The following is a 22,552-nucleotide window of genomic DNA, read 5'->3' as shown; positions in this document are numbered from 1 at the left end:
GTAAAGATCGGACCAAAATTGTGGCTTCTGCAGCCTTAAAAACCAAATCGGCTGAAAGATATATGTGGGAGCTATATCTAAATCTGAACCGATTTTTATAAAATTTTTCAGACATATTAAGATCAGTAACAAAACAGTCTGTGCCAAATTTTGTACAGATCGGTTGAAAATTGTAGCTACTACGGCCATTTAAGTCCAAATCGGGCGATACATATATATGGGAGCTATATCTTAATCTAGACCGATTTTTATGAAATTTTGCACACATATGAAGGCGTCAAAGAAAACAACCAATGTCAAATTTTGTGAAGATACGACTAAAATTGTGGCTTCTACAGCCATAAAAGTCCATGTCGGATGAAAGATATATACAGGAGCTATATCTAAATCTGGACCGAACTTTATGAAATTTTGCACACATATGTAGATCTCAAATAAAATACCCATTGCCAAATTTTGTGAAGATCGAACAAAAATTGTGGCTTCTACAGCCTTAAAAAGCCATATCGGATGAAAGATATATATGGGAGCTATATCTAAATGTGAACCGATTTTTTTCAAAATCAATATCATTTGTCCTTGGACCAAAAAAGTGACATGTACAAAATTTCGTGGCAAGCGGACCACAAATACGACCTGCACTTTGATTACAAGAATACATGGACTCACAGAAGGACAGACGGACATGGCTAAATCAAATCAGAAAGTGATTCTGAGTCGATCGGTGTACTCATCAACGGGTCTAGATCTTCTCCTTCTTAGCGTTGCAAACAAATGCAAAAATATATAATACCCTCTACCACAGTGATGGTGCAGGGTATAAAAAGTAATTCTGAAAAACAACAACTTTTGTCGAAGAACGACGACAAAATTTGTTAATTTTCCTGCAACAATTTATTATAAAACTTTACGACAAAAAAAAACAATTTTTGTGAAAGGCATTCTTTGCAAGCCAACATATAACAACAACAACAATATTATTCATAAGCAAAATGAAAAATCATTACCCAACCACCTCATGTGCTTTGCTGCAGCATCGCTTCGGTGTGGTTTGCTTTTCTTTGTTCAGCTCGAGCCAGATCAGCAGTAGATTCAAAATACAACACGTTATAAACCGATTACGACCATACTTCCAACGGATATTGAAAGTCAGAACAGAGCACTGTATAGAAAAAAGGAATTTCGAACAACAACTTTTGTCGAAGAACGACGACAAAATTTGTTAATTTTCCTGCAACAATTTATTTTAAATCTTTACAACCAAAAAAAAAAAAAAAATGTTGTTGAAAGGCGTTCTTTGCAAGTCAACGTTTAACAACAACAACAACAATATTATTCAAAGCAAATTAAAAAAAAGCATGTAAAAAGGCGTTAAGTTCGGCCGGACCAAACTTTGGATATCCACCACCTCGGGTATATATGTAATCCACCTTTCATCAAAATCCGGAGTAAATTGCATAACTTATGTCCCATAGCAGTTATAACGAAATATGTTCCGATTCGAACCAAATACTAATCGGTACAAGTCATTGTTCAATTGTGTATAACAAAATATTGGTATTTTTAGTAGCTATATCTAAAAATTAACCGATCTGAACCATATACGACACGGATGTCGAAAAGCCTAACATAAGACTTTGTCAAATTTCAGTGATATCGGATTATAAATGTGAATTTTATGGGGCCAAGATTTTAAATCGACATATCGGTCTATATGGCAGCTATATTCAAATCTGGACCGATTTGAGCCAAGTTGCATAAAAATGTCGAAGAGCCTAACTTAAAGCACTGTCCCAAATTTCGGCGAAATCGGACAATAAGTGCGCCTTTTATGGGCCCAAAACCTTAAATCGAGTGATCGGTCTATATGGCAGCATATGCAAATCTTGATCGATCTAGACCAAATTGCAGAAATATGTGGAGGGGCTTAACTTAACTCTTTGTCCCAAATTTCGGCAACATCGGACAATAAATGCGCTTTTTATGGCCCAAAACCTAAAACCGAGAGATCGGTCTATATGACAGCTATACCCAAATCTGGACCGATCTAGGCCAAATTGAGGGAGAATGTTGAAGGGCCCAACACAACTCACTAAAAGTGGCTTTTATGGGCCTAAGACCCTAAATCGGAGGATCGGTCTATATGGCAGCTATATTCAAATCTGAACCGATCTGAGCCAAATTGAATGGCCCAACACAACTCACTGCCCCAAATTTCCGGAAAATCGGATGATAAAAGTGGCTTTTATAGGCCTACGACCCTAAATTGGAGGATCGGTCTAAATGGCAGCTATATCCAAATCTGAACCGATCAACGCCAAATTTATGAAGGATGTCGAAGGGCCTAAGACAACTCATGCCTTAAATTTCAGCGAAATCAGATAATAATTGTGGCTTTTATGGGCCTAAAACCCTAAATTGGAGGATCGGTCTATATGGCAGCTATATCCAAATCTGAACCGATCTAAGCCAAATAAACGGAGGATGTCGAGGGGCCAAACGCAACTCACTGTCCAAAATTTCAGCGAAATGGGAAAATAAATGTGGCTTTTATTGGCCTTGGATCCTAAATCGGCTTATCGGTCTATATGGGGGCTATATCAAGATAGAGTCCGATATAGCCCATCTTCGAACTTAACCTGCTTATGGACAAAAAAATATTCTGTGCAAAGTTTCAGCTCAATATCTCTATTTTTGAAGACTGTAGCGTGATTTCAACAGACAGATGGACAGACGGACGGACATGTCTAGATCGTCTTAGATTTTTACGCTGATCAAGAATATATATACTTTATAGGGTCAGAAATAGATATTTCGATGTGTTGCAAACGGTGTGACAAAATGAATGTACCCCCATCCGTCGGTGGTAGGTATAAAAATAGTACAAAAATATTGCCTACTCCAAAATAAAAACAAAATGCATATCCCCTTCAGAAGACTGTGACTAACTGTAGCTTTTCTTATCCCTTAGTGTCAAATATTAATAACTGTGACTGACTCAATGATAGATGAAGGGGTGGGCGGGCTACCACCTCAATTGCTGCTGCTGCCAAGTGCTTCAATTCGTATTTTTAGCCAAGCATGATTGACTACAAGCCAACAATGCTTGCTGGAAATGGGGGTGTACGTATATATATGTGTGTGTGTGTGTGTGTGTGTGTGTGTAAACCCAGTGTGTTTGGATATTTGATTTCAGTTTAAAAAGTCACTTCATGCTCAAAATTATGCGTAGGCAAGTCTGCGTATATCTCTTTCTTTTCGAAAATTTCTCCAAGCTGGCATTAAGGCCCATTCAAGTGCAGCATCCATCGAGCCATCATAGAGCATCAAACACTTCAAGGCCATCGTCGTTATAGTCATCAACCGCATCAGCAGAATTACTTTGCTGACGTTGCATACGTTCGGGGGTTAAATCGAGAGCACACAAAACTACCCATATTAGAGAAACACGCACACACATACACACTCACAATTTTACTCGAATTCATATGCATATGAATCTGCAGATTTGTCCGCAACACAAACACACTCACGTTTGCCAACCATTTATGATTGTTAAGTTACTACAGGATATAAAAATGATTATGAGTGTTTATGAGAAAATATTGGGGTTATAAAATACCAAAGGGCGGCAAAGTAACGAAGAGAGTGTTTTGTGTGAGTATTTAATAAAAAGATATTCAATTTTATGGCAGAAAACCGAAATCTTAACAAACCACGAGAGGAAAAAATTATTCATACAAGTAGAAAATTATTTATTAACATTGTCCGAGCCGAAAATTGAATGACCTTTCTCATGGATATACCATATCTTATCAACAAATGTGTCCTTAAGACCATTATCGAAATAATGTCCGATTTTGACCATATTGGGCAAGTATACCAAGCGATACAAAACAAGTAAGAGCGTGGCGAGTTCTATGAGCGTTATCTCTTTTTTTAGGCAATGGGTAAAATGATGAATTTTTAACCGGATTCTGCCGAAAGGTGATATATATTGGGTTGCCCAAAAAGTAATTGCGGATTTTTTAAAAGAAAGTAAATGCATTTTTAATAAAACTTAGAATGAACTTTAATCGAATATACTTTTTTACCCTTTTTTTTTAAAGCAAGCTAAAAGTAACAGCTGATAACTGACAGAAGAAAGAATGCAATTACAGAGTCACAAGCTGTGAAAAAATTTGTCAACGCCGACTATATAAAAATCCGCAATTACTTTTTGGGCAACCCAATAGAATATTGAGTAAGAACTGAATAAGAATATAGATACGTGTTCTTTGATAGCCCGCCTGAAAACATTCGACGAGTTCCATCACAATTGGCTATAGCTCTCACATTGTGCTTATAGGGTAGGTGTAGGGTATTATACAGTTGGTACCGCCCGACTTTTCCCCTTCCTTACTGGTTTTGATATGAATCAGGGTTATGCTTGGTTCCCACCAGCTACATACTTAGCATGCAACATCCCTTAAGTGCTATTGTATGCTAAAACAAAAAAACCAAAATATATATTTTTTTTAAACACTCTCTATCGCCTTTGATGAATTCTCATCAATTTTAATCTTTAATGCGCCAAGCAGTTCCCTGTTCTATTTTCTTCATTTATATGCTTAATTTGGAAGAAGAACGTATTTAAATATCTTATTATTCCATCATCTATGGATGCGAAGGAAATTCGTTAATATATCCTGACACTCCAAGTTCACATTTGCCGTAGACACATTAAAATGACTGAGATAAAATCAAATTGCTGAAAAAGAGGAAGAGGAATGAAAAAAAAAATCGTAATTTAATCTTCATAAAATAAGAATATGTTGGGCTATGCCAACTGCAGGGCTGGTGCTGGTGCTGCTTTCCAGGAATGAATTCTTGCTCGCTGTTTATCATAAAAATCTTCTATCACATAATCCTTTTTAAAACTCATTAAATGTTAAAAAGTACATTAAACACATTTAATTTTTCTCTGGCAGATACACAACCAGTCCTCCCGTCACCGGCTCGCCCGCTCCTCATACTCACATCTGTCTCCTCCCTAGCCACGACAGCGTATACACAGTAGAGGCTCGGCAACAGCCCTCATTCAGCCAGAGCAGCATCTTCCTTGCCGAAAATTACAATATTTTGAATTATAGCCCCTGCCATTGTTGTAGCAACCAGGGAAGAAAACGACAGCAAAGGAAAATCCTTTTATTGCCACACGAAAACGACACTTTTTCACTGAGACACGTACATTTATGACACATTGGCCCCCGCCTCCCCCACCCCCTCTCAGCACAGCCCTCAGTTCAAAAAACAAATAACAACAACATTGGAAAACACTGTGGAGGAAATCGCATCGGTATGGCAAGTAAGACAACAAACAATTTGGGTAAAGTTCAACACAAATTAGTGCCAGCAAGAAGGAGAGTTAGAAAGAGACAGAGAACGAGAACGAGGAGACAGCAGCTATGCGGTGGATCTTAAACACATAATTTTAGACAAAGTATTTATAAGAACATAACGAACATAACGTGATAATCACCTTATCCTTAAACATACGATTAAAACCTTTGGCACATACTCCCCCTCCTCCCGAGAGACGGGCGGACCCACAGACGGACCCAGGGAAAGACACATTCAAATCCACCATGTCGACGATTATAAAAACAGTCGCAGGTTTCGTAACTACAACACCTCACCAAGGGAGAATATCCTGCAGAGGCCAATCCTGTTCTTATGGGGAACCATAGATATTGTAAAACTTGAGGCCAATCCTATAAAACGGGAATCATTGTACCTTAGACAAGTAAGAGCGTGCTAAGTTCGGCCGGGCCGAATCTTATAAGCCCTCCACCATGGGTCGCATTTGTCGAGCTCTATGGGCGGGATCTCTTTTTAGGTAAACAAAGAATATTGAATAAGAACTGTTATGCCATTGGAGCTATATCAAGTTATAGTCCGATTCGGACCATAAATGAATGCTGAACATTTTCAAAGTCATTGTGTGATATATCAGTTCATTTGGATAAGAATTACGCCTTGTAGGGGCTCAAGAAGCAAAATCGGGAGATAGGTTTATATGGGAGCTGTATCAAGCCAGTGATCAATTCAGACCATATTAGACACGTATGTTGAAAGTCATGAGGGAAGCCGTTGTACAACATTTCTGCCAAATCGGATGACAATTACGCCCTCTAGAGGCTTACGAAGTCGAGAACCCAAATCGGTTTATATGGCAGCTATATCAGGTTATGAACCGATTTGAATCATACTAAACACAGTTGTTGGAAGTGGTACCCAGACACCTTGTGCAAAATTTCAATCAATTCGGATGAGAATCGCGCCCTCTAGAGGCTCAAGAAGTCAAGACCCAAGCGCCCTCTAGAGGCTCATGATACCAAGACCCAAGATCAGTTTATATGGCAGCTATATCAAAACGTAGACCGATTTGATCCATACTTGGTGCAGTTGGAAGTGACACCAAAACACCACATGCAAAATTTCAGTCAAATCGAATGAGAAATGCGCCCTCTAGAGGCTCAAGAACTCAAGACCCAAGATTGGTTTATATGGCAGCTATGTCAAAACATGACCCGATTTGAGCCATACTTAGCGCAGTTGTTGGAAGTAATACCAAAACACCACGTGCAAAATTTCAGTCAAATTGGACGAGAATTGCGCCCTCTAGAGGCTCAAGAAGTCAAGACCCAAGATCGGTTTATATGGCTGCTATACTAAAACATAGACCGATTTAAACCATACACAGCGCAGTTATTGAAATTGGTACCCAGACATCACGTGCAAAATTTCAGTCAAATCGGACGAGAATTGCGCTCTCTAGAGGCTCAGGAAGTCAAGACCCAAGCGCCCTCTAGAGGCTCAAGAAGTCAATATCCAAGATCAGTTTATATGGCTGCTAAATCAAAACATGGACCGATTTGATCCATACTTGGTGCAGTTGAAAGTCACACCAAAACAACACGTGCAAAATTTCAGTCAAATCGAAGGAGAATTGCGCCCTCTAGAGGCTCAAGAACTCAAGACCCAAGTTTGGTTTATATGGCAGCTATATCAAAACATGGCCCGATTTGAACCGTACTTAGCGCAGTGGTACCCAGGCACCCTGTGCAAAATTTCAGTCAAATCGGATGAGAACTGCGCCCTCTAGAGGCTCAAGAAGTCAAAACCCAAGCGCCCTCTAGAGGCTCAAGATATCAAGACCCAATATCAGTTTATATGTCACATAAACCGATCTTAGATCTTGACTTTTTGAGCATCTAGAGGACGCAATTCTCATCTGATTTTACTGAAATTTTGCTTCCAAAAATTCTGCTAAGTATGGCGTAAATCGGTATAGAACCTGATATAGCTGCCGTATAAACCGATCTGGGAACTTGACTTCTTGAGCCTCTAGAGGGCGCAATTCTCATCCGGAATCTCAAACGGAATGACTATATGAATATACCCCCTATTCAACGGTGCTGGGTATAAACATTGAAGGTGGACCAATTCAATAATCAATGGCTGTTGACACATAGTTATGCATACCTTTGGCACCACCTAAATACGGTGTTAATGTCTCATTAGAAAAACCTTACCATGTCTGAATGTTAGTGTCACTGTTGGCATGTGTCTGCAAGTTTGTGTGTGTCTGTGTGTGTGTCAGTGTTCCTGTATATAGATGTGTGTGTGTGTGTTTCATTCCAAGTGCGGGTGTGAGAAGACAAATATATCTTCTTAATTGAATTTGTCTAATGTTTTTTAAATGTTACCGAATTGTTTCACGCACATTTTCAAAAGCAGAACAACTACACGCACAATCTCATGGACACAGCGCCAAGCTTGGAATGTATTCGACGACACATTCTTCTTCAGCAAAATGATTATAATCCCCGTAAACAACATTAGCAACAGCAACGAAAACAACACTGCTAGGGACACCATAGTACTTATCACGACAAAACTCCTTCTTTTCAGGGGATTTCAGGCGACATAGTGAGAAGATTAATGGAGGATGTGGAAAAAATTCAAGATTTTCAGTGTACTGATATATACCGGTGCGTGTGTACTTAAGGAAAGCTGAAGTGAAATATTTAATATTTGAGAAATTGTTATCTTTGAGACAATTTTTTGGTGATTTACGCCTCATATAAGTGGTATAACAATGTTCGTATTGGATTTATTAAGGGAAATAATCAAGAACGGACAAGGATTTTGATAAATGTTAAAGAAAACATGTAAAAAGGCGTAAAGTTCGGCCGGGCAGAACTTTGGATACGCACCACCTCGGGTATATATGTAAACCATCATTTGTCATAATCCGGTGAAAAATGCATAATTTTTGTCCACATAGCAACTTCATCGAATTATGGTCCGAATTGGGCCATATTCGTCATGGACAGTGACCGGTTCAATAAGTACAAGTCGCATTGTTTAATTTTGAAGAGCAAAATATTGGTCTTTTTGGTAACCATATCCAAATATAGACTGATCTGAACCATATACGACACGGATGCCAAAAAAGCCTAACATTAGACACTGTGCCAAATTGGAGCGAAATCGGATTATAAATATTGCATAAGTATGTCGAGGAGCTAAACTTAACCGAGTGTACCAAATTTCGGCAACATCGGGCAATAACTGAGCCTTGCATGTGCCCAAAACCTTAAGTCGAGAGATCGGTCTATATGGCAACTATATCCAAATGTGAACCGATCTGAATCAAATTGAAGAAGGATGTTGAAGAGCCCAACACAACTCACTGTCCCAAATTTCGGTGATATCGGACAATAAATGCGCTTTTTATGGACAAAAAACCTTAAATCATGAGATCAGTCTATATGACAGCTATATTCAAATCTGAACCGATCTGGGCAAAAGTGCCAAAACTTTTTGAAGAGCCTTACTCAATCAACTGTCCAAAATTTCTGCGAAATCGGACAATAAATGCGCATTTTATGGACCCAAAACCTTAAATCAAGAGATCGGTCTATATGGCAGCTATATCGAAATCTGGATCGATCTGGGCAAAATTGAAGAAGGATGTCGAAGAGCCTAACTGTAACCTAACCTAACTAACTGTACTAAATTTAAGCAAAATCGTATAATAAATAAGCGTTTTATTGGCCCAAGAACTTAAATAGAGAGATCAGTCTATATGGCACCTATTTCCAAATCTGGACCGATCTGTGCCATATTGCAGAAAGATATCAAAAGGCCCAACTAAACGCACTGTCTCAAATTTCGGCGACATCGGACAATAAATGCACCTTTTATGGGCCCAAAATCTTAAATCGAGAGATCGGTCTATATAGTAGCTATATCCAAATCTGAACCGATCTGGGCCAAATTTCAGAAATATGTTGAGGGGCTTAACTTAACTCACTGTCTCGAATGTCTTCGGCATCGGACAATAAGTGCGCACTTTATGGGCCCAAAACCTTAAATCGAAAGATCGGGCTATATGGCAGCTATATCTAAATCCGTATAGATCTGAGCCAAATTGAAAAAGAATGTTGAAGAGCCCAACACACCTCACTGTTCCTAATTTTGGCGACATCGGACAATAAGAGCGCCCTTTATGGGCCCGAGACCAAAATCAAGAGGTCGGTTGCCACACTTATTATCCGCTTTTGCTGAAATTAGGGACAAAGAGTTGTGTTAGGCCCTCCGATATCCTTCGTCAATTTGGCTCAGATCGGTCCAGATTTGGATTTAGCTGCTATATAGACCGATCCTCCGATTTAGGGTTTTAGGTCGATAAAAGCCACATTTATTGTCCGATTTAGCCAAAAATTTGGAACTGTGTACTAGGCCACTCGCCTTCCTTTTCAATTTGGCACAGATCGGTCTAGATTTGGATATAGCTGTCATATAGACCGATCTTCCGATTAAGGGTCTTAGGCCCATAAAAGACGCATTTATTGTCCGATTTGAGGAAATTTGGGGCAGTGAGTTGTGTTAGGCCCTTCAATAACCTTCGTCAATTTCGCCTAGATCGATTCATATTTTGGGCCCATAAAAAGCGCATTGTTCGTTCGATTTTGCCGAAATTTGGGACAGTAAGTTGTGTTAATTTGGTCCAGATCGGTCCAAATTTGTATATAGCTGCCATATTGACCGATCTCTCAATTTAAGGTTTTGGGGGAGTAAAAGCCGCATTTATTGTCCGATGTAGCCGAAATTTGAGACATTAAGTTAAGTTACGCTCTTCGACGTCCTTATTCATTTTGGCTGAGATCGGTCCAGAGTTTAATATCACTGCCATATAGACCGATCCACCAATATAGGGTCTAAGGCCCATAGAAGCCACATTTATTATTTGAAGTCGGTCCAGATTTGAATCTAGCTGCCATATAGACCGATTTCTCGATTTAAGGTTTTGGGCGCATAAGAGGCGCATTTATTGCCCAATGTCGCAGAAATTTGAGACAGTGGGTTGTGTTAGACCCTTCGACATCCTTCTTCAATTTGGCCCAAATCGGTTCAGATTTGGTTATAGCTGCCATATAGACCAATATCTCGGTTTTAGATTTTGGGACCGTAAAAGGCACATTAATTGTCCGATGACGCTGAAATTTGGGACAGTGAGTTAGGTTAAGCCCCTTGACATACTCCTGATTGGTATACATATATAGGGCAGGGCAAAAGTTTACAAATTATTCACCACTATGACATTGTAGGAAGCATTCTTACCTTCAAACGAATAAAAATTGCTAAAAATTTTACACAAATTTTGCGTAGTCATATATTTCTGTTCTGAGTGTAAATAAGTATCAAATTCCAACTCCCAGCATTCTTTTATTTTCTTTTTTAGGATATATCTAAAAATCCTGCAATATATAAAAAAAAACGAAACCATCCTGCCACTGTTGAAACAAACTTCAGAGTGGAAGATAATACGATAACACTCCCAGAAGCAGTTATGCATTGTTATTACACTACATCAGTTCTGTTTATGTGACACATCACTGATACGAGGGCAGGAAGGAAAATTAAAAATCTAAAATTTTTAATCAAATGATTTATGTTAGGCGAGCCACAAAGAAATTTTGCACGGCTAAATAAACGTCCCTCTATCCATGTACTTTAATATTGAAGCAACCGTTTTTTTTAAATAAAATCCGAACAACTTTGTTTTTGATTTGTACAAAAACTCATGGCAATTCATTTGGAATAGCTTTTACACTTGTTTGGTGTCACAACTTTTAAAATCTCCCACGTAATGCGCATATCTTGCACTCCAAGGCGGTGTTTAAAGGTGTTGGGGTTAATATCGTAAAACGACGAAAATTTTTATGAAGTTACATTGTCGTTTTACAGCGATTTAAGAGTTTTATAAGCATGAACTGTTGAAGCGTGACAAGAAGGTGCACAAGCAGAAGCATTGCGCAATGAAAAAAGCGCAACAAAAGTAGCAACAATGCCATTACCTACATAATGTTCAAAGCTATGCGAGCCAAAGGTGTTCACACCAACAACAATAACACTCGCAAAAAGCTGAAGGAGAGAAAAAACAGCAAGAACAACAACAACAACAGTGTTAAGCAAAAACAATAAGCGCTCACAAAAGAGGACACAAATTCCAAGACGAACGAGAAGGAAGCGACAAAGATACAAGAACATTCAATGATAGCCCCCTTAAGTATGCTATAAGATTGTAACACTAAGCTCAAATTGCCGGAGTCTTAGGGTAAATGTATCCACGTGTGTGTGTGGGTGTGTGCATGAATGATTGAGGTGAGGCCAGAGTGTGTGCGTTGGGAAAATAAAATGATTGCAGTACAATTTAATAAGAGAAACTTGATGTCGCTTAAAAGAATGTTTATGGAAATTTTTCACTTTAACTTCAGCAAAGTAATAAATGTTTAAACAACAACAGCACCGCCAAAGGCATCAGCAGCAGCAACACCAGCACCCTCATCAACAACAAATTCTTCAAGAGAGAGGTGCAACAAGGCAAACACACGAAATCTTCAATAGGGGGTCGCAAGAAAAAACAAATTCTACAACACCTCTACGACCAATACAAATATTGCTTTACGAAGCCATGGTGGTGGTTTGAGGATTACAGTAAAACAACAATCTCTGACTATGTTCGTGCTGCCTGCTACTGCCGAGTATATGGTATTGAGAGAAGATGCTGAAAACAAATAACAAATTAGAAAACTTTCAAATAAAATTCAAACAAAACTTTGAATACACTTTGTACATTGTGTGCAACTGTCTGCCTTCATCGGATGGTTGGCCCGCCCTGATGAATAAGGTCCTGGCCTCTCCCAGATGCTCCGGTGACTTACACTTTCCACCTGCTGTGAGTACTTACTACTTTTATTCATTCATTTTTTTACCAGTGGTGCCAGATGAGTTCCAGAAAGAGTAAATCAAAGACAAATCAAAGACTAACCAGTAAGGAAAGGCAAAAGTCGGGCAGATCCGACTATATAAAAACCCTAGACCTACCCTACAATTATTGTTACTACGGCCATATAAGTGCAAGTCCGGCGATAAATATGTATGGGTGCAACATCCAAATCTGAACCGATTTTGATGAAATCTCGCACACATGTTAAGATCAGTAACAAAACAGTCCATGCCAAATTTTCTGCAGATGGGTTGCAAATTGTGTTTATTACAGCCTTATAAGTGTAAATCGGGTGATAAAGGGTGATTTTTTTGAGGTTAGGATTTTCATGCATTAGTATTTGACAGATCACGTGGGATTTCAGACATGGTGTCAAAGAGAAAGATGCTCAGTATGCTTTGACATTTCATCATGAATAGACTTACTAACGAGCAACGCTTGCAAATCATTGAATTTTATTACCAAAATCAGTGTTCGGTTCGAAATGTGTTCAAATTTTGACAAATTTTGTTCAGCGATGAGGCTCATTTCTGGTTGAATGGCTACGTAAATAAGCAAAATTGCCGCATTTGGAGTGAAGAGCAACCAGAAGCCGTTCAAGAACTGCCCATGCATCCCGAAAAATGCACTGTTTGGTGTGGTTTGTACGCTGGTGGAATCATTGGACCGTATTTTTTCAAAGATGCTGTTGGACGCAACGTTACGGTGAATGAACACATTTCGAACCGAACACTGATTTTGGTAATAAAATTCAATGATTTGCAAGCGTTGCTCGTTAGTAAGTCTATTCATGATGAAATGTCAAAGCATACTGAGCATCTTTCTCTTTGACACCATGTCTGAAATCCCACGTGATCTGTCAAATACTAACGCATGAAAATCCTAACCTCAAAAAAATCACCCTTTACATATACATGGGAGCTATATCCAAATTTGAACCGATTTTAGTAAAATCTAGTGGATGTGTTTTAACCTGTAGCAAAACAATCCGTGACAAATTTGGTGCAGATCGGTTGAAAATTTTAGCTTCTACGGCCATTTAAGTGCAAATCGGACGATACATATATATGAGAGCTATATCTAAATCTGAACCGATTTTGATGAGATTTTGCAGATATGTTAGGATCAGTAACGACACAGTTCGCGGCAAATTTTGTGCAGATCGGTAGAAAATTGTAGCCACTATGGCCATTTAAGTGAAAATCGGGCGTAACATATATATGGGAGCTATTTCTAAATCTGAACCGATTTTGATGAAAACTTGCAGATATGTTAAAATCAGTAACAAAATAATCCGTGCCAAATTTTGTGCAGATCAGTTGAAAACTGTAGCTACTACGGCCATTTATGTGAAAATCGGGCGATACTTATATGTTGGAGCTATATCTAAATCTGAACCGATTTTGATGAAATTTCTCAAATATGTTAAAATCAGTAGCAAAACCATCCGTGCCAAATTTTGTGCAGATCAGTTAAAAACTGTAGCTACTACGGCCAATTAAGTGAAAATCGGGCGATACATATATATGGGAGCTATATCTAAATCTGAACCGATTTCTATACAATTCACTTTTAATCATAATAAAATCCTTCCTGCCAAATTTCGAGAGAATCGGTTAACAAATGACCATTTCATTGCAGTATTACTTCAAATAGGACGAACATATATATAGGAGCTATATAAAATCTGAACCGATTTTTTCCAATTTCAATAGTCTTCGTCTCTAGTCCGAAAAACATGCCCATACCAAATTTGAAGACGATCGGATAAAAATTGCGACCTGTAGTTTATACAAAAATTATCATGGACTTACGGACAGACAGACGAACAGACAGACGGACAGATAGACGGACAGACTCGGACAGGCAGACGGACAAACAGATGGACAGACAGACAGACAGACAGACAGACAGAAAGACAGACGGACAGACAGACAGACAAACGGACAGACAGACGGACAGACAGACGGACACACAGACGGACAGACAGACGGACGGACAGACAGACAGACAGACGGACACACAGACAAACGGACAGACAGACGGACACACAGACGGACAGACAGACAGACGGACAGACAGATGGACAGACAGACGGATAGACAGACGGACAGACAGATAGACGGACAGACAGACGGACAGACAGACGGACAGACAGACGGACAGACAGACGGACAGACAGACAGACAGACAGACAGACAGACAGACAGACAGACAGACAGACAGACAGACAGACGGACAGACAGACGGACCGACATAGCTAAATCGGATCAGAAAGTGATTCTGAATCGATCGGTATACTTATCAATGTATCTATCTCTCTTCCTTTTGGGTGTTACAAACAAATGCTCTAAGTAATAATACCCTGTACCACAGTAGTGGTGTAGGGTATACAAAGGACGCTCCTTATCTTGAGTTAAAACTTGAATCGGACTGCACTCATTGATATGTGAGAAGTTAGTCCCTGTTCCTTAGTGGAGTGTTCATGGGCAAAATTTTGCATTTTTGAGTAGAGCGCAAATCTGACATCCAATTTGGGGGCTTAATGGTTGGAGGCCATCCACAAAAATCTTCGCGGGGTGATATATCTGACCGATCTGAAAAATGTGATAATGTTACAGCAGTTTTTTTTAACACATTTTAGCAAAGAAAAAATGTTTGTAGCTGAAAAAAAATGCATAAACATCGACCTAAAACTTTTCATCATCATCAAATCTGGTAACTTTGGTTAGCACCCGCCTCTAGCGTCATCAACTGACTTTGCTCACTCGGCTGCCACTCGACACGTAAAAAGATCAAAAAGTACCAAAGTATGGTTATAAATCACCAAAACGACGACCAAAGTAAAAGTATCGCAAGTATGGAAAAACAATGTGAAAACACTTGCACCCGCCTCAAAGCACTCCTCGCCAAACAAACATTTAAGCGTTCCAATAAAAAAAAGCTAACTCTTAGGGAGCAAATAGCAATACCAACAGCAACAGCAAAACTGCGTCAGTATTACACGCAATAAAACATTGTGCTACTCGAGTATTTCAAATTAAAATAAGAAAATGCAACAGCTGTGGAAGAGGGGAGGATATGTAGCAAGAAGTAGTGATGGCCCCTGAATAAATTTGGAGGGTGGGAGGACGAGTGCACGACTCTCGCATCACACAATGTTGCACAAAGTATTTCAATTTCAAACTTATGACATAGTAAAAGTCAAAGTCTTTAACTTAAAGTGTTTATGTATCGCTTTTGATAAGCTACGGGGGCCCCAAGTTACTTACCTTGACCTTCGCGTCGCAGGATCTTTCATAACCATGGCTTCCGATATTGCACCGAAGCGGCTAAAGTAGTCTTTTAAACTCTCTGCAATGAAAGAAAAAAGGATGTGGTTAGTAAAGGGGCATTCGGAAGGGCATAGTATATATATTCTTGATCAGCGTAAAAATCTAAGACCATCTAGCCATGTCCGTCCGACTGTCCGTTTGTCTGTTGAAATCACGCCACAATCTTTAAAAATACAGATATTGAGCTAAAACTGTGCACAGATTCTATTTTTGTCCATAAGTAGGTTAAGTTCGTAGATGGGCTATATCGGACTATATCTTGATATAGACCGATCCGCCGATTTAGGGTCTTAGGCCCATAAAAGCCCCATTTATTATCCGATTTAGCTGAAATTTGGGCCGGTGAGTTGTGTTGGGACCCTTGATAACTTTCTGCAATATGAACCAGATCGGTCTAGATTTGGATATAGCTGCCATCTCTCTCTCGATTTAGGGTCTAAGGCCCATAAAAGCCACATTTATTATCCGATTTTGATGAAATTTAAGACAGTGAGTTATGTTAGGCTCCTCAATATATTTCTGCAATTTGGCCCAGATCGGTCCAGATTTGGATATAGCTGCCATATAGACCAATCCTCCGATTTAGGGTCTTAAGCCCATAAAAGCCACATTTATTACCCGATGTTGCCCGAATTTGGGACAAGGAGTTGTGCTAGGCTCTTCGACATCTTTCTTTGATTTGGCATAGATCGGTCCAGATTTGGATATAGCTGCCATATAGACCGATCCTCCGATTTAGGGTCTTAGGCCCATAAAGGCAACATTTATTATCCGATTTTAATGAAATTTGGGACAGTCAGTTGTCTTAGGCCCTTCGACATCTTTCTCTAATTTGGCCCAAATCGGTTCAGATTTGGATATAGCTGCCATATAGACCGATCCTCCGACTTAGGGCCTTAGGCCCATAAAATCCACATTTATTATACGATTTTGATGAAATTTGGAACCGTGAGTTGTGTTAGACCCTTCGACATTCTCCGTCAATTTGGCTCAGATTGGTCCAGATTTGGATATAGCTGCCACATAGACCGATCCACCGATTTTGGGTCTTAGGCCCATAAAAGCCACATTTATTATCCGATGTTGCCCAAATTTGGGACAAGGAGTTGTGCTGGGCTCTTCGACATCTTTCTTTGATTTGGCATAGATCGGTCTAGATTTGGATATAGCTGCCATATAGACCGATCCACCGATTTTGGGTCTTAGGCCCATAAAAGCCACATTTATTATCCGATTTTGCTGAAATTTTGGACAGTGAGTTGTGTTAGGCCCTTCGATATCCTTCTTCAATTTGGCTCAGATCGGTCCAGATTTGGATATAGCTACCATATAGACCGATCTCTTGATTTAAGGTTTTGGGCCCATAAAAGCCACATTTATTATCCAATTCTGCTGAAATTTCAAACAGTTAGTTTAGTTAGGCTCTTCGACGCCCTTCTTCAACTTGGCTTAGATCGGTCCAGATTTGAATATAGCTGTCATATTGACCGATCTCTCGGTTTTATTGTTCTATGTCGCTGAAATTTGAGAACGTGAGTTTAGTTAGGCTCTTCGACGTCCTGTTTCAATTTGGCCCAAATCGGTCCAGATTTGGATATAGCTGCCATGTAGACCTATATCTCGATTTAAAGTCTTGGCCGCATAAAAGCCACATTTATTATAGGATTTCACTGAAATTTGACACAGTGACTTATGTTAGGCTTTTCGACATCCGTGTCGTATATGGCTCAGATCGTTTTATTTTTAGATATAGCTACTGCACTTATTAGTATTTGGTCCAAATCGGAATCTATTTCGATATAACTGCTATGTTACATAAGGTATGCAACTTCACCGGATTTTGATAAGAGGAGGTTTACATATATAACCGATGTGGTGGGTAGCCAAAGTTCGGCCCGGCCAAACTTAATGCCTTTTTACTTGTTTTTTATGTTTTTTTCCTTATTTTTTTACATATTGCCCTCACAATTACTCTTTTATTCGTTAAAGTGAAATTCACATCTGTTGTTGGCATTTTTTGAATGAAGGCAATCTTCAAAGGAGCATTCAGAGCCGCATGCTGTAAAGCATTTGTTTGCAACTTGCAACTATTTTTTTTTTTTTTGTTCTATTTATGTGAAAATATTTTCCCATCTACGCAGAAATGAAAAAGTTAGCCTCCCTTGCCAATGACCAACGCCAATTCGCGACAATCAGCAAAAACAAAAAGAAAAAAAAAAACCAACTGCGATTGTACAAATAAGCCACAGTCCCCATGGAACTGTGGCATGAGTAGACAGAAGGCCAGCACAACAAATGGACGTACTTGGACTTGGGGTCGGTCATATATAACAAAAATAATACATCATAAATCTTAACTGGTGCACAATAAAAATTCAATAAAAACAAAACGCAACGCGTGCCATTATTGCGCACAGAATGCTGTTTTTTCTTGTCATTCTTCGTCTGATTGTTGGGCTGTTGCTCCTCGCCAATTTGAATTGAGCCAGAGCCAGTGCGGACAACAGCTGTAGCTGTTGCAGCAGTAGCAAAGCATTGGGTGAATACCCCCTGCAGCCCAGTTCAAAGTTGCAGTGGCATTGAAAAAAAAAGAAAGGAAGAAAAAATAACGACACTTTGCAAGTTTAGCCACCACCATCACAAATGGCTTTGGATGGGAAAAATGTCCATTAAAAACCACTGGTTGCTCCACCAACGAAGAGACCGGTGGCAGGAGAACACTGTTTGGAATTATAATAACAGCAGCAATGTTCATTCTTTCTCTCATGGAGGAGTTGAAATGCGGAAATTTATATAAAAAAGGAACTTCATAGCCGGAGAGGGCATTTAAACGATAGCCTTGCTTATTAAGCAAATCGTTGGGAGGAGCCAATATAACACTTGAAGTTTTTTATTTGCCAGGGGCGTAGTCTGGCAATTGTTAAAACAAATTTTCAAATTACAAAATTTTGAGAAGAAAAATTCGATTATTTATGGAAAGTGGTAAGCTGCAAATTTGGCCTGGCCGAACTTTTCGATTACCACCACCTCGGTTATATATGTAAACCACCTTTCGTCACAATCCGGTGCAAATTGGATAACTTATGCACCCAAATCCGTCACGGACATTGAGTGGTCTAATATATATGCCACTATTGAATTTTATAATACAAAAGATTGTTCTTTTTGGCAAATATATCCAATTATAAACCGATCTGAACCACATAAAGGTCGGATATCGTGAAGCTCAGAAAAACTCAGTGTTTAAAATTTCAGCGAAATCGGGTAATAAATAAAGCTTTTATGGTCTTCAGTCCCCGAAATCGGTTAAAAAACAAAATTTTATGGGCTTCAGACCCTTTATCGGGAGATCAGTCTATATGGCAGCTACATCTAAATATAGCCCGTTCTGAACCATATTTTGTTGGGGTGTTAGGAAGCTCAAAACTGCGCACTATTCCAAATTTCAGCGAAATCGGATAAAAATTAAAACTTTTATGGCCTTCAGACCCTTTATCGGGAGATCGGTCTATATGGCAGTTATATCTAAATATAGTCTGATCTGAAACATATTCTGGTCGGATATTAGAAGGTCCCAACCTACTCCCTGATTCAAATTTCAGCGAAATTGGGTGATAAATAAAGCTTTTATGGTCTTCAGACCCTTTATCGGGAGATCGGTCTATATGTCAGCTATATCTAAATATAGGCCGATCTGTACTATATTTGAGTTGAATGTTTGAAGGCCCAAAGCTGCACATTATTCCAAATTTCAGCGAAATCGGATAAAAAATTAAGCTTTTATGAGCTTCAGACCCTTTATCGGATATCGGTCTATATGGCAGCTATATCTAAATATAAACCGATCTAATCCATATTTGGGTCGGGTACCAGGAGGCTAAAAATAACCACCTGTTGCCAATTTCAGCGAAATCAGTTAAAAAATAAAGCTTTTATAGGTTTCAGAGCCTTTATCAGGAGATCGGTCTATATGGCAGCTATATCTAAATATAGTCCCATCTGGACCATATTTTGGTCGGATGTTAGGAGGCTCAATACTGCACACTATACCAAATTTCAGCAAAATCGGATAAAAATTAAAGCTTTTGTGGCCTTCAGACCCTTTATCGGGAGATCGGTCTATATGGCAGCTATATCTACATATGGACCGATCTAATCCATATTTAGACCAGATGTCGGAAGGCTTAAAATAACCACCTGTTGCAAATTTCAACGAAATCGGGTAATAAATAAAGCTTTTATGGTCTTCAGACCCTTTATCGGGATATCAGTCTATATGCCAGCTATACCTAAATATGGACCATCTAATTCAAATTTAGGACAGATATCGGGAGGCTTAAAAAAACCAGTTGTGTAAAATTTCAGCGAAATCGGGTAATAAATAAAGCTTTTATGGTCTTCAGACCCTTTATCGAAATATCGGTCTATATGGCAGCAATATCTAAATATTAACCGATCTTATCCATATTTAGGTCAGATATCGGGAGGCTTAAAATAACCACCTGTTGCAAATTTCAGCGAAATTGGGTAATAAAAACAGCTTTTATGGTATTCAGACCCTTTATCGGGAGATCGGTCTATATGGTAGCTATATCTAAATATAGTCGGATCTGAACCATATTTAAGTCAGTTGTCGGGGAACCGCAAGCTACTCACTGTCCCAAATTTTGTCAAAATCAGACGATAAATACGCCTTTTATGGCCCCAAAACCAAAAATCGATAGATCGGTCTATATGACAGCTATATCCGAATCTGGACCGATTTGGGCCAAATTGAAGAAGAATGTCGATAGGCCTAACAGAACTCACTGTCCCAATTTTCGTCGACATTGGACAATAAATGCGCCTTTTATGGGCCCAAAACCTTAAATCGAGAGATCGGTCTATATGGCAGCTATATCCACATATTGATCAATCTCTGCCACATTGCAGAAGTATATCAAGGGGCTAAACTTAACTCGCTGTCCAAAATTTCTGCAAAATGGGATAATAAATGTGTCTTTTATGGGCCTAAGACCCTAAATCGGAGGATCGGTCTATATGGCAGCTATAACCAAATCTGGACCAATCTAGGCCAAATTGACAAATGATGTCTAAGCGCCTAACACAACTCACTGTCCCAAATTTCAGCAAAATTGGATAATAAATGTGGCTTTTATGGGCCTAAGACCCTAAGTCGGCGGATCGGTCTATATAGGGGCTATATCAAGGTATAGTCCATATAGCCCATCTTCGAACTTAACCTGCTCATGGACAAAAAAAAAGAATCTGTGCAAAGTTTCAACTCAATATCTCTATTTTTAAAGACTGTAGCGTTATTTTAACAGACAGACGGGCGGACATGTCTAGATGGTCTTAGATTTTTGCGCCTATCAAGAATATATATGCTATATAGGGTAGGAAATGGATATTTCGATGTGTTGCACACGGAGTGACAAAATGAATATGCCCCCATCCTCCAGTGGTGGAAAAAAAATTGAGTAAAGCTCCATCAGAAGATTGTTTTTTTTAAAGCAGGGACGAACGCGCTTCGAAAAATTTGAAGAACGCTTGCAGGGATGGCGCCCAAGAATGTATGCATATTATCGGTCCAATAAGTACTTGGAGATGTAACAAAAGGATTCTATGGTGCTTGATACAACCCCCTTAACTGGTCTTCCTCCTTTTCTGCGAAAACTTTCCTACGTCCATGCGAAGATTTTGCATGCTCGTATTTCATTGAAAACATTCCAACACTGCCATATGGTTCAGTTGTTATTGGCATTGACTTCGTTGTTGTCGCTGTGGCTGCCATTGTGTGTGTATGTGTGATTGTATATCTGTGAGTGTGTGTGTGTGTGTGTGTTGAGTCGCGTGATTTAACTTTTAAAATGATAATTATGTGCAATAATAAAAACGATTTATATGCTTATGACAGTTTAAGCATAATAAATTAAAACAAGACCAACCGAAACGACCGCGAGACCGAAAGCCAACAAACACAACTGCCAAATGACACAAAAAACAAATCGCCTTCCCCATTCTAGCACCATCACCCCAACGCCATGCACCATAGCCAATGTCAGAACTAATGTTGTGTTGTGCTACTGTCATCAACATGAATTTGGACACTATAATTGTGGAGACGGTGGGGCCCCACGAACAAAGGGCTTTAGAGAAGACATTGTGAATACCTGGCAAGAATATGAAGTTGAATATGGAGTTCCATGGCAAAAAACAAGCACTCAGGGCCTTATTATTGAAAACGAATTTGGCCTTGTTTCTAAACTGCTTACTTAGTCCAAAGTAGCATCTGTTTGCCAGTATTATTCTTCGCTTAATCTCAACAGACAGGCGGACAGACGAACAGACATGGCTAGATCATCTAAGATTTTTACGCTGATGAAGAATATATATACTTTATAGGGTCGGAAATGGATATTATGATGTGTTGCAAACGGAATGACATAATGAATATACCCCCTAACCTACAGTGAATATACCCCCTAACCTATATACCCCCTAACCTACACTGCGATTAAAAAATTTCCAAATTTACCTGAGATTACTTATCAAAATACCTTTCCCAACCAAATTTTATTGTAAATTTACAATTCTTAGAATTTCCAAGTAAATTTAAAAGATTTTTTTTTATTTACATAGAAATAAAAAAGTTTTTCGAAATGTCCAAAAATTCCACTCATTCTTATCTTAAAGGCCTTTAACTGAGTGCATGCACCTCGTCGCTGTCACACCGCCCTTGTCATGTATGTGCATGTTTTGTTACTGTTTGTCTGGTGGTGTGAGTAGCCATGTTTGATTACATTGTTGGTGGTTGGTGTAATAAAAACAACGTCTATTACAAATTGACAATACAAAAATAATAAAACAACAC

The 22,552-nt window shown here is 39.1% G+C and overlaps 1 protein-coding gene across 5 annotated transcripts in view; it reads right to left on the bottom strand.

Moving 5' to 3' along the window:
* LOC106091469 (RNA-binding protein Musashi homolog Rbp6) overlaps positions 1-22,552 on the bottom strand; it is a 1,151,181-nt gene that overhangs the window by 830,384 nt on the left and 298,245 nt on the right. For all 5 annotated transcript variants that reach the window (XM_059360540.1, XM_059360539.1, XM_059360543.1 and 2 more), the window contains exon 4: positions 15,616-15,697. In XM_059360540.1, coding sequence (XP_059216523.1) covers positions 15,616-15,697 — 82 coding nt within the window. The remainder of the gene's footprint in view (positions 1-15,615; positions 15,698-22,552) is intronic.

This window comes from Stomoxys calcitrans, chromosome 1, assembly GCF_963082655.1.
Source record: "Stomoxys calcitrans chromosome 1, idStoCalc2.1, whole genome shotgun sequence".
Lineage (NCBI taxonomy): Eukaryota > Metazoa > Arthropoda > Insecta > Diptera > Muscidae > Stomoxys > Stomoxys calcitrans.
The sequence above is the reverse complement of the archived record's forward strand: the minus strand, read 5'-3'. Positions and strand labels throughout refer to the sequence as shown.